The 13,939-nt window shown below is 43.7% G+C and overlaps 1 protein-coding gene across 1 annotated transcript in view; it reads right to left on the reverse strand.

The window, feature by feature from the left end:
* The window catches only part of Orp8 (Oxysterol-binding protein-related protein 8), a 69,241-nt gene that overhangs the window by 48,395 nt on the left and 6,907 nt on the right, over window positions 1-13,939 (reverse strand). The window contains exons 3-7 of the mRNA XM_028305168.1: window positions 13,181-13,244; window positions 10,990-11,096; window positions 5,923-6,096; window positions 4,145-4,231; window positions 2,860-3,004 (exon numbers count right to left, since the gene is read on the reverse strand). Coding sequence (XP_028160969.1) covers window positions 2,860-3,004; window positions 4,145-4,231; window positions 5,923-6,096; window positions 10,990-11,096; window positions 13,181-13,244 — 577 coding nt within the window. The remainder of the gene's footprint in view (window positions 1-2,859; window positions 3,005-4,144; window positions 4,232-5,922; window positions 6,097-10,989; window positions 11,097-13,180; window positions 13,245-13,939) is intronic.

Raw genomic sequence — 13,939 nt, forward strand, 5'->3', positions numbered from 1 at the left:
ACGCTCCCCTCGAGGCTAGAATGCCCCCTATTGAGACTAGAATGCTCCTCTCGTGGCTAAAATGCCCCCGTCGAAGTCAGAATACCCCTGTCGGGGTCAAAATGCCCCCTATTCAGATCCAAAATGCCCCCTAACTATTACGTACCTATAGTCTCGTTATGGGGCCCCCTTGGCGCCAAATGCTCTGCTCCAGAGGATGGTAGAGCTTGAAGCAGAAGCCGTCCTTCTTGCTAGGACGCTCTGTCACCTGGCACGACGTCAGCAGAACAAGCGTACCATTTGTAGGAAGGGTAGCTGATTTTCCCTGCCCTCGTCCCCCCTAAAATGCTACCTTTTAGACTTAAGTCTTGCCCCCACGAGGCTAGAATGCCCCCTTGCGGCTAGAATGCCCCTTCGAGGCTAGAATGCCCCCTCGAGGCTAAGAATTCCCCCTATCGAGGCTAGAATGCCCCCTTCGAGGCTATAACTCTCCCCCTCGAGGCTAAGAATGCCCCTTTCGAGGCTAAGAATGCCCCCTATCGAGGCCAGAATGTCCCCTTCTGAGGCTGGAATGCCCCCATCGAGGCTAGAATGCCCCTTCGAGGCTAGAATGCACCCTCGAATCTAAGAATTCCCCTTTTCGAAGCTAGAATGCTCCCCCTCGAGGCTAAGAATGGCCCTTTGGAATCTAAGAATTCCCCTTTTCGAAGCTAGAATGCTCCCCATCGAGGCTAGAATGCCCCCCCTCGAGGCTAAGAATGCCCCTTTCGAATCTAAGAATTCCCCTTTTCGAAGCTAGAATGCCCCCTATCGAGGCTAGAATGCCCCCCCTCGAGGCTAAGAATGCCCCCTATCGATGCTAGAATGTCCCCATCGACGCCAGAATGGCCCCTCGAGGCTAGAATGCCCCTCGCAACTATAATGCCCCCTTCGAGGCAAAAATTTCCCCCTCTCGAAGCCATAATGGCCCCCCTGTCTGCCACGTACCTATAGTCTCGTTATGGGGCCCCCTTGGCGCCCAAATGCTCTGCTCCAGAGGATGGTAGAGCTTGAAGCAGAAGCCGTCCTTCTTGCTGGGACGCTCTATCACCTGGCACGACGTCAGTAGAATAAGCGTACCATTTGTAAGAAGGGTAGTAGCTGTTTTCTACTGCCCCTGTCCCCCCTAAAATGCTACGCTTCTACCTTTTAGATTTTCAAGTCTTGCCCCCTCGAGGCTAGAATGCCCCCTCCGAGGCTAGAATGCCCCTCGCAGCTATAATGCCCCCTTCGAGGCTAAGAATGCCCCCTATCGAGGCCAGAATGGCCCCTCGAGGCTATAAATCCCCCATCTGAGGCTAGAATGCCCCCATCGAGGTCAGAATGCCCCCCATTCAGATCGAAATGCCCCCTGGCTATCACATACCTATAGTCTCGTTATGGGGTCCCCTTGGCGCCCAGATGCTCTGCTCCAGAGGATGGTAGAGCTTGAAGCAGAAGCCGTCCTTCTTGCTAGGACGCTCTATCACCTGGCACGACGTCGTCAGCAGAACAAACGCACTATTTCTAGGAGACAGTCGAAATCCCATTACCCCCCCCCCCTTCTAAAAATCTGCCCAAAGAAATGTGGCATGCCTCCTACACAAAACTACCCCTTTCCTTGATCAAATTGTCTCCTCAGGGTCACACTTCTCCCCCCTCCTCCCCCCTCGGAGTCAAACTGTCAACTTTCCTGGATTATACTGCCCCCTTCCTAGACCAGACTGCCCGCCCTCGGTGTCAGACTTGCCCCCTCGAGGCTAGAATGCCCCTATCGAGGCTAGAATGTCCCCATTGACGCCAGAATGGCCCCTCGAGGCTAGAATGCCCCCTAGAGGCTATGATGCCTGTCTATCACATACCTATAGTCTCGTTATGGGGCCCCCTTGGCGCCCAGATGCTCTGCTCCAGAGGGTGGTAGAGCTTGAAGCAGAAGCCGTCCTTCTTGCTGGGACGCTCTATCACCTGGCACGACGTCAGCAGAACAAGCGTACCATTTGTAGGAAGGGTAGCTGATTCCCCCTGCCCTACCTTTTAGACTCTTAAGTCATGCCCCCACGAGGCTAGAATGTCCCTTCGAGGCTAGAATGCACCGTCGAATCTAAGAATTCCCCTTTTCGAAGCTAGAATGCCCCCTATCGAGGCCAGAATGACCCCTCGAGGCTATAAAGCCCCCATCTGAGGCTAGAATGCCCCCATCAAGGTCAGAATGACCCCCAGTCTATCGCGTACCTATAGTCTCGTTATGGGGCCCCCTTGGCGCCCAGATGCTCTGCTCCAGAGGATGGTAGAGCTTGAAGCAGAAGCCGTCCTTCTTGCTGGGACGCTCTATCACCTGGCACGACGTCAGCAGAATAAGCGTACCATTGGTAGGAAGGGTAGCTGATTTCCCCTGCCCTCGTCCCCCCTAAAATGCTACCTTTTAGACTCTTAAGTCTTGACCCCACGAGGCTAGAATGCCCCCTCGCGGCTAGAAAGCCCCTTCGAGGCTAGAATGCATCCTCGAATCTAAGAATTCCCCTTTTCGAAGCTAGAATGCCCCCCCCTCGAGGCTAAGAATGCCCCCTATCGAGGTCAGAATGTCCCCATCGAGGCTAGAATGCCCCTTTCGAGGCTAGAATGCCCCCCCTCGAGGCTAGAATGCCCCTATCGAAGCTAGAATGCCCCCTTCGAGGCTAGAATGCACCCTCGAATCTAAGAATTCCCCTTTTCGAAGCAAGAATGCCCCCCTCGAGGCTAAGAATGCCCCCTATCGAGGCCAGAATGGCCCCTCGAGGCTATAAAGCCCCCATCTGAGGCTAGAATGCTTCCCATCGAGGTCAGAACGCCCCCGTCGGGTCCAAAATGCCCCCTATCTCGTACCTATAGTCTCGTTATGGGGCCCCCTTGGCGCCCAGATGCTCTGCTCCAGAGGGTGGTAGAGCTTGAAGCAGAAGCCGTCCTTCTTGCTGGGACGCTCGATGACCTGGCACGACGTCAGCAGAACCGTGCCCACCCAGTGACTGCTCTGTGAAAGGAAAAGTGACTTTATGAGAATGGAATAGAGTTCAAAACAGGGATGTTATGGATATCCGTAACCGTAACCGAAACTTTCGGATATCCGAAATAATAAAATATCCATAACGGTAACCGTAACCGATTCAAGAGTTTCGGATAGTTTCGGATGGAGGCAGTTTAAAATTGTGTTTTTTTTTTGTTTAGCATTATAAAGGCATAATAGCCTGATTGACCTTTATAAGCCATCTAGTATCAAATTTTTTTTTATTACTTTTTATTCGATGTAAAGTGTGTGGCGATAAATGAACCGTTTTGGACAACTATTGCAATTTGTATTCTAAAGCACAGATATCCGTAACCGTAACCGAAACCGGTATAATATTATTCCTATATCCGTAACCGAAACTACATATCCATAACATCCCTAGTTCAAAATAATAATTTGTATAACTCTCGACGAGCCAGTGATAAAATAGTTATGTGGTAACAACCATTACTGCTCATTAGACAGACAGTAGTTTTCATCATCATCAAGTCATTTTCAGACCAATTTAGAGACAAATGGAGGTCTAATGCCCCTTTTCACCATGAATCCCTTACTTTTAAGTAACCCCTATGGTGACACTTAACAGACATTTTTTTTTTCATAGGGGCCACTTTAAATTTAGGGATTGATGGTGAAAACGGGCATAAGCCTCAGCCCACGGATCTACCGGGGCAAAAATTTTATTGAGGCGCCAACCTGCCAGAGTTTGAGATACTTAAAAAAGGTCGACGCCTTCATAAGTTTGATGTGCCAGTCTGTTGTTTCATATTATTATTATCTTTCATCATTTCAGTCACAGGACGTCCACTGCTGAACATAGGCCTCCCCCAATGACTTCCACATCACACGGTTGGTAGCGGCCTGCATCCAGCGCCTTCCTGCTACCTTTATCAGGTCGTCGGTCCACCTTAATTAATTTATCTTTAATGTGTTCAAAAAACCTTACAGTCAGTGTCAAATAGTTTGTGACACCCAAAGCACCCAAAAGTTCGCAACACGTCTATGTTACAATGGAATAAGGTTGTCAACTTATTGGTCACTAGGTGTCACGAATTTATTTAATGCTGACTATACTTACATCTAAAACCAGTTCAGATCACTAACCTTTGCTTTAGGGCTCTTGTAAAGCAGCAGCAGACCGGGTTTGAGGACGCACCATAGCTTCGTCCACGACTTGAGCGAGCCTCGGACCTGCAAACAATGTTATCTTGGTTAATCCTACTAATATTATAAATGCGAAAGTTTGGATTACTCTTTTACGCAAAAAGTACTGAACGGATTTTGTTGAAACTTTACAGTATTATTGTTTGTAGCCCAGATTAACATATAGGCCATAATTTATGCCGATCTGTGACACTAAATATCACGCGGGTGAAGCCGCGGGCAAAAGGTAGTAATAAATAAACAATAAATAGAATAATACCTTAAACTGCAAAAAAAATGTGAATCATGTAAGGCAATAAGATCATTATGTGGCCTTAATAAATAAATAAATAAATTATTTTTCCTCGTTCATCATCCTCTCTCCTAAAGTACTTTATTTTTTTCTATAGTAACCTCTCTCTCGTCTAAAGGGATCTCTTTCCATTAACCCTGTCCCCTCTCTCTTATAGTTTTCTCTTTCCTACTTTCTCCGCCTAAAAAGTTCTGTCTATCTCTTAAAGATAGAGCTCTCTTTCTCTCCTTAATCATATCTCTCTCCTAAAGGGCTCTCTCTTTCCTGTTAATGCTCTTTCTCTTTCTCTCCTCACTCTTCTATAGTGCATTCTCTCTCCTAGTTTAATATTTACATACCTTGAGCCAATCAGCTAGTACCTACGACAACCGACGGGTCCTCTATAGAAAATGTAGTAGTGTCGACGCAACTTTTTTCTTCTAAAGTGTTTTCTCTCTCACTCTTAAAGTGTTCTATCCCCCTCTCTCTCTCTCTCTCTCTCTCTCTCTCTCTCCTAGTTTGATATGTACATACCTTGAGCCAGTCAGCTAGCACGACGACCGACGGGTCCTCTATCGAATGTAGTAGCGCCGACGCGGCTCGCTTCTTCTCTCTCCTATAGTGCTGCCGCTGCGCCTTGTAGCTCTCTTTGCGGGATAGTGCCGTGCTAGCAGTGCGCGATATACCATCCTCTCTCTCCTATAGTGCTCTCTCTTTCCTATAGTCCCCTCTCTCTGTCTCATAGTGCTCTCTCTCTCTCTCTCTCTCTCCTATAGTGCTCTCTCCCTCTCTCTCATAGTGCTCTCTCTCTCTCTCATAGTGCTCTCTCTCTCTCTCTCTCTCTCATAGTGCTCTCTCTCTCTCTCTCTCTCTCCTATAGTGCTCTCTCCCTCTCTCTCATAGTGCTCTCTCTCTCTCATAGTGCTCTCTCTCTCTCTCTCTCTCATAGTGCTCTCTCTCTCTCTCTCTCTCATAGTGCTCTCTCTCTCTCATAGTGCTCTCTCTCTCTCTCATAGTGCTCTCTCTCTCTCTCTCTCTCTCATAGTGCTCTCTCTCTCTCTCTCTCTCTCAGTGCTCTCTCTCTCTCTCATAGTGCTCTCTCTCTCTCTCTCTCTCTCTCATAGTGCTCTCTCTCTCTCATATAGTCCCCTCTCTCTCTCTCATAGTGCTCTCTCTCTCTCCTAGTTTGATATGTACATACCTTGAGCCAGTCAGCGAGCACGACGACCGACGGGTCCTCTATCGAATGTAGTAGCGCCGACGCGGCTCGCTTCTTCTCTCTCCTATAGTGCTGCCGCTGCGCCTTGTAGCTCTCTTTGCGGGATAGTGCCGTGCTAGCAGTGCGCGATATACCATCCTCTCTCTCCTATAGTGCTCTCTCTTTCCTATAGTCCCCTCTCTCTCTCTCATAGTGCTCTCTCTCTCTCCTAGTTTGATATGTACATACCTTGAGCCAGTCAGCGAGCACGACGACCGACGGGTCCTCTATCGAATGTAGTAGCGCCGACGCGGCTCGCTTCTTCTCTCTCCTATAGTGCTGCCGCTGCGCCTTGTAGCTCTCTTTGCGGGATAGTGCCGTGCTAGTTGTACGTGATATACCGCCCACCGCTGTTTCTGATGACTGTAAAAATAAAAATACTTGTTTTATTTATTTACTAGCTTTCCGCCCGCGGCTTCGCCCGCGTGGAATTTTGTCTGTCACAGAAAAACTTTATCGCGCGCGTCCCTGTTTCAAAAACCGGGATAAAAACTATCCTATGTTCTTTCCCGGGACTCAAACTATCTCTATGCCAAATTTCATCAAAATCGGTTGCGAGGTTTAAGCGGGAAAGCGTAAAAGACAGACAGACAGACAGAGTTACTTTCGCATTTATAATATTAGTTGGGATTTAAGACACCCAACAAGACAGACTATCCTACTAATATTATAAATGCGAAAGTTTGGATGTCTGGATGTTTGTTACTCTTTTACGCAAAAACTACTGAACGGATTTTGATGTAACTTCACAGTATTATTGTTTATAACCCAGAATAACATATAGGCTATAATTTACATGACGATCTGTGACAAACGAAATTTCACGCGGATGAAGCCGCGGGCAAAAGCTAGTTCAAGCATAAACACATTAACACTCCTTTGCGTTGCGTAGTCGGGTAAAAAGGGGTTTACATGCAATCATCAATTTAATGTCATCCCCAAACTTGTCAATTGTAAATAATTTTTAGTTTTTGACGTCGGATCCCTACAAACGGGGTGTCTATGGATAGGGCTCGTTGAGGCGAATCCGAAAAGCCGATAAACGTCGAGGGTGGTCCTAGTAATTTTTGAAAATAACGCCCAAAAACCGTCTCAGATCTTAGAAGAAACTCTAAAGACCGCCAAAAAAGCAATACACATTATAGTTTATTTATTTATATTAGGGAAACAAACAATTTTTTTTATACAGACAAATAATCACACAAAAAATAGGACAGAAATCAGCAAAATTTCCACAGTTAAAATTGATACAGAGTGCAGACTAAAAATATACAGGGTGTTAGGTAAATGGGTATATGAGCCGACACTAGCCCATGTTAACATGGTCATATAAATGGTATGTTGAAGTCAGAAAATTGATATCTTCATTTTAATTATTTTATTTTTCATACAAATCGGATTTTATAAAATAAATTTTGTATGAAAATTAAAAAAAAAAGATATTCAATATTAAATCTTCTTTAGAAAAAAACTTCATTTTATAGTGGAGACAATCTAGCCGACACAAGTTCATATTATTTAATTCTGAATGCGTTTTGCTCTTTATCAATTGATTGGGGGAAGTCAACTAAAAAATTAAACCCGAATATTCGTGATTCTCAATTTCACACGTCAACACTAGAAATAAAAATCAATCAATTCGGCCTTCATCACTACATAACATTGCATAAACTTGGCAATTACGTGAATTTTATTAAAATAAAACAAGTATTAATACATATTAACATTTCATTTACTATAATTTACAACGATTTATTAATACGTTCTGTTTTTATAATTGCAATTTATTTTTTGACGAATTATTGAAAGGTAAATCAACTTAAATTAAAATTGATATGCGACTGTTAACGCTAAATTTTTTTACTATCATCATAATCATCATTTCAGTCACAGGACGTCCACTGCTGAACATAAGGTTCCCCAAATGATTTCCATATCGCCCGGTTAGTAGCGGCCTGCATCCAGCGCCTTCCTGCTACCTTTATAAGGTCGGTACACCTTGTGGGTGGACGTCCCACGCTGCGTTTTCGGGTCCGTGGCCTCCACTCCAGAACCTTGCTACCCATCGGCTGTCAGTTCTGCGTACTATGTGCCCTGCCCATTGCCACTTCAGCTTGCTATGTCAGCGACTTTAGTTCGTTTACAGATCTCCTCATTTCTGATTCGATCTCGTAAAAAAACACCGAACCCTTCCCTAGCACGCTGTGCTTTGAGCTTCTTTACGAAACCTATAGTGAGGGGCCACGTTTCGGAGCCATGTCTTCACTGGTAACACACACTGATTATAGACTTTCGTCTTAAGGCATTGGGATATTTGGACGAAAAGAACAAAGCTGAGTAACTCACAACAGTAGAAGTCCTGTGTAGATTCGGCAAAGACAATGACACCAGCGTCCTAAACCCGCTGTACCGTTTCTCAGCGCTGGCTCTCATTCTCATCACTCAAACTGACTAGGGATGTAACATCTCTACTTAATATAATAAAGCTGATGAGTGCTTCTGACAACGCCACTCTTGTGGCGGAGTTTTGGGCTGACACTGTGTAGGTTTGTTGTCGACACGAAAAGAAGAATAAAGCTGAAGAGTTTGTTTGTTTGTTTGTTTACTTGAACGAGCTAATCTCCGGAACTACTGGTCCGATTTGAAAAAATCTTTCAGTGTTAGATAGCAAATTTATCGAGGAAGGCTATAGGCTACAACATCACGCTACGATCAAAAGGAGCAGAGCAACAATGAAAAATGGTACGAAAACGGGTTTTCACGCGTACGAAGTCGCGGGCACAGCTAGTAATTAATATTCCTTCGGAATAGAGCAACAACCACGAGCTGTCGAACGAAACCGATTTTGGATGACACTGGATATCATTTGTGTGTCAGTGTCAGGATTATTTCACTGTTTTGTACACTAAATCAATCACTGAACCAGTCACCACGTTTCTGAAGCAGTTTTTCATAAACATCCACGATTTCACTGAAAATATCTGAGTTCAAATTTTCAGTGGGCCTCTGAACTGTCAAATAGTTGCAAAAAACGGTTCTGTTTGACGTGACGGCGACGGCATATCGCATCTCTTTTTATCACAGTGTTGCTGCTAAGGACATCTCGCTCGCTCAGTTCTTTGTTGCTCTATTCTGGGTATATTAACTTTATGATAGGCATATTAACTTTATGGGATGCAACGAATATTTGAATTTTAAACATGCGAATGCGAATATTGACTACAATGACCGCTACGAAGTTATTTGGCAGGTTTGACATTTCGTGGTGAGCATGTTTAAACCAGAATATTATTCGAGCATGTATAGGTTTATTCAATTCAACATCAATACAGTGAGTATTCAAAAAAATAAATAAGTATGTCCTTATAAAATTACTCAAATACATTCGCCAAATATTTCCATCGTTTGCTAATGCGAACGTCCAAAAACGTGCGAGTATTCACGGTTGTGAATTCTCGTTACATACAGAACAAAGCTCACACTACACTCGTCAGTATTCGTGGTTGTGAATTCTAGTTACACACAGAACAAAGCTCACTACACTCAAACTTTCACATGTATATTCACTACACTGTATCTTTATGAATAAGCAACAAGATATGTGTACAATAACATATAGGTTATCTCACAAACGATATAGCCAAGGAATATTGGCAATTATCTGAGTGCTATCGATATAAAATGAACCAATCTTTGATAATATTGATTGACTGATAAGTATTTACTAATATTATAAAGCTGAAGAGTTTGTTTGTTTAGTTGAACGCGCTAATCTCAGGAACTACTAGTCCGATTTAGAAAAATATTTTTGTGTCTGTTGCACAGCCTATTCTTTAGGTTACTTCACATCACTCATGCATCAATAGTGAAGAAAAAAAAATTTTTTTTTCCGATTTTTAATTTTGGCTCTCGACATTTTGAAAACGAAAAATGATATCAAACAGTTGAGAAAAGTTCCTCTGGGACAATTTAGTCAGCTACAATTTGAGCCTTAAACCGATTTGGACATATGGCATACAACTCTGGGGGTCAGCTAGTCACTCAAATGTTGAAATCCTGCAGCGCTACCAGAACAAAGTGTTAAAGATCCTGATCAGTGCCCCATGGTTCACACGAAACACGGAAGTGCACGAGTACCTAGAAATCCCTACAGTCAAGGAGGAAATAGAAAGTTCTTCTGTATCCTACAAGCAACGCCTTGAACGACATATCAACCATCTGGCTACACAGCTCGTGAATACAAACAACTGCCTGTTTCGGTTGAAAAGAATGCGATTGGCTTCCATATAAAACTTCTCAGGAAGAAAAAGAGCAGGGATGACACATCACAGGACGTGCACTCCCCAAAAGTCGAATTATCAATCAACATCAANGGCAGATAAAATTAAAAAAAAAAAAAAAAAAATTTGAGCCTAAATAAAATCGATCGGGTTAAGGGTTTGCCCTGTAGTCTAATCTTTTAGAAAAAGTCAGAACGACATTTTGAATTCTGTAACCTATTTTTCCTTATCCCGACTTTTTGTATTTTTTTTTTTTAAATGTGCTCGATAGTCGCGTGAGGCACGAAATCTGTGATTTTTTAGCATTATAATAACGTACCTTAGTTATTAAAATTTCTAGCGCCCACGGCGACTTTTACGATACGCGCTACAGCATCGCTACTAACGCGAGTATAGTCGCATTTGCAACGCACTACAGAAGTGACGCCAACGCGCTACTAACGCGCTACAGCAGCGCGACTGCATCGCTACGCTACAAAAAGTCGCCGTGGGCGAGGGCCCTAAGATGGAAATCGAACCCACGACCTTTGCTTGCCGGGCGACTGCTCTTCCATCTGAGCTACTTGGACACTGGATGAACCCGTCGTAATATTCAAGTTCGTTCGTTCGTTCGTTCGTTCGTTCGTTTCAGCCGAAAGACGTCCACTGCTGGACAAAGGCCTCCCCCAAGGTTTTCCACAATGAACGGTCCTGCGCTGCCCGCATCCAGGCTCTTCCCGCGACCTTCACCAGATCGTCGGTCCACCTAGTGGGAGGCCTGCCCACGCTACGTCTTCCAGCTCGTGGTCGCCACTCAAGAACTTTCCTGCCCCAGCGGCCATCAGCTCTTCGAGCTATGTGCCCCGCCCACTGCCACTTGATTTTAGCGATTCTGCGGGCTATGTCAGTCACTCTGGTTCTCCTACGGTTCATTCAAGTTCAATACGCTATTATGGCCAGCTTTTGTTTCAACAATGTTGTACTACCATTAACGTACCTTGTCCGAAGATGTGCCGTCAGGGGGGTGGTTGCGACCGTCGCCCGAAGCGGGGGTGGCAACGGCTGTGCCAGGCGAGCGGGGGGGCGGGGTTAGAGTTGGCTCTCCTGGAAATGATCAACATAATCATCAGGTCAAGGTAAATACACGTTCGTTTGTCCACCACTCCCCACGCTGGGGAGGCTTTGTGTTCTCATATTTGTCCGTTTATAATATTTTTTTAATAATTCTAACCGTGCACTGTGATTCGTGTAGAACAAGCTAGCTGGACAAAAGTCATTGTTGAATTTCTGATTACCGTTTATAAAAAACGATAAACAACATCCCAGACATTAAGGATTCCACAATTTTTTACTTTGTTAATTACCTAGTCGTGAGTAATTAACATGGTAAGTGAGGATATGAGGATAGTTTAATTTTTAATACCTAATTTTGCTCGACTTTCGATAACACCTGACATTATTTTTTACTATGGTGACCAAATATTTGTGTGATGGATTTTGAAGATAAGGGTAAGTACTTTTTATTTTCTGTACAATAAGGTGCATAATAATGCACATAGTTTTAAAAAGTATGGCGAAATGTTGACCTTTATATTTTTCTCAAAATTGTATGTTTGGAAGACTAGAAGTTGTATGCCCCCACTTGACCCCAGTCTGGAATTTATATATATTGTAGCTGTAACCCTCTAGTATTCAAATATACCAGTTTCAGTTTGCACACTTTTGCACAACAATTTTATTTTTTCAGATTAATAAAAAATCAAGTTTTTTGATTAATGATTAAAACATTGAAAAAGTGACCAGAATAGCATGATTTTTAATTTATATTCTCAAAATGTGATGTATTGGGATCACGAAAATTCGCTGAGAGAGTTGAAGAATAGCATCAGTCGCATTTCAATTTCATTTCAATGGACGAAATACGGCAAAACAGGGAACGCTTCATGAAAAACAAAACTGAGTGGATTCCCGGAGCCATAGTGTTACATGTTTCTGTTCATAAAGTTCAGTCTTCCACGTCGAAAGATTCTACACCTGGACGACCACTCAAGGAGTTCGACGAGTCCAGCAAAAAGACGAAAAGAAGAAGACTTTTAGACCTCATTTCCTCAAGAAGTACTTGAGAACTGATATTGGCTGCTGAAGCTGCAGCGCAACTGTCTGCTGGCCACAGCAACTTGGCAAGTCATTAATGTTGTCTCAGTCTACCCACTAAATTAAAAAACTGAGATTCTTTGTTCCATATAAATCGCAAAAATGTTTATATCGAAAAATTGATTTTCATTAAATTCTCCATAAAAAACGGGAATTTCATACTTTAACACCTAATACATCATAAGACCAATTATTATTATACTGTAAAGTTAGTTTCTTCTTTCCTTTTTAGTCTGCTTCTCTTGATTTTAGGAAATAAATATTTTATTACCAAAAAAAATTTTTTTTTCAAACCTACCTATAATAATTATAATAACAAGCCTAATTAATCTTAAATTGCACAAAAAAGTAAGTAATGCGTGTATTAAACCCATTTAAGTAAAAAAATAATATTGTCCAGCTAGCTTGTTCTACTCGAATCACTGTGCCGTGGTATATCAGCTCATCTATCAGGACTTGTCATTGCCCACAGTCAGAGAGGAAATAAAGAGCCACACACTCCGCTACAAGGATAAACTTTCAAATCATCCAAACTCATCAGTACAACAACTCATGACCATTGGAAGGCTTCCTATTCAGCAGACTGCAAAGAGCTTGTCAGGGCTATCCTTAGTAGATTCCAGGACAGTTGAGAAACCATGACCACTGAGGGCAACTGAGTCACTGGACTCCACTCTGCTCATGACAAAGAACAGTGCAAACGGACACAGGAGTGGATTATTGTAGATCCCTACAGATTGCCGCTGGGACCACGGATATAAGAGAAAAAATAAATTCTTACAACATCCACGGGAAGCGTGGAGGAGTGGACTAATTTATAATCATGCGAATTGTATGCGAATACCAGTAAATAGTGTAAATATAACCTCTCTCTCTGTTTTCCATCTCTCTCTCTCTCTCTCTCTCTCTCTTTTCTCTCTCCCTCTGTCTGTCTTTTAGCTGCTCTTTTCGCAATCAAGCAACTATAAAACCTATGCATATTGGCCATTTACTTCCAGTTATAGTTGTAGTAAACATATAAATAAATAACTTACCGTAGGTCGGTGGTGTGGCCGGCGCAGTGGAAGGGAGTACCACGTTCAGGGGCTGGTGCTGCTTCTGAAATCATCATCATCATCATCAATACTCATTTTATTTTACGTCAAGATATGACTTCTAGAGCTTCCACTTTTAGGCGATTTAGCAGCGCGACAAACGCGCGACAGGCTGCCGAAAATTTCATACTATGTGACAGCGGATGCCTCCCTTCACATAATAAAAAGGCCGCTGCCGAGTGCTGTCGCGCTTCTAAGCTTCTAACGCCCTGATGTGAAAGCGCTCTAACAATAATCATTCGTTAAATAACGTCCACTGCTGGACAAAGACCACTCCCAGGGATATCCATAACAACCGATCTTGCGCTGCCCTCATCAAGGCTCTTCCCGCGACCTTCACCAGATCGTCGGTCCACCTAGTGGGAGGCCTGCCCACGCTACGTCTTCCGGCCCGTGGTCGCCACTCGAGAACTTTTCTGCCCCAACGGTTATCTGCTCTACGAGCTATGTGCCCCGTAACAATAAGTATTTGAAAACATTAAAAACAATTTTGGGTTGGGATCAATATACGAGTACATAATGCAAATAAATATTGTTTTCTGAGGTTGTTGGTGCAGCAAGTTAGATTTAGTACGTGCAAAAGTACCCTGAAAAGGATCTAAGTATCAACAAAGTATAGATCGTTCCATCCACGAAGACGCGCCCCACCACTTTTTGGTCTCGGTCGCGCGGGGTGCGGGGAGTTTGATCCGAGCAATC

The sequence above is a fragment of the Ostrinia furnacalis genome, unplaced genomic scaffold, assembly GCF_004193835.3.
Source record: "Ostrinia furnacalis isolate ACB-3 unplaced genomic scaffold, ASM419383v2 OfSCF1638, whole genome shotgun sequence".
Taxonomy (NCBI): Eukaryota; Metazoa; Arthropoda; class Insecta; order Lepidoptera; family Crambidae; genus Ostrinia; species Ostrinia furnacalis.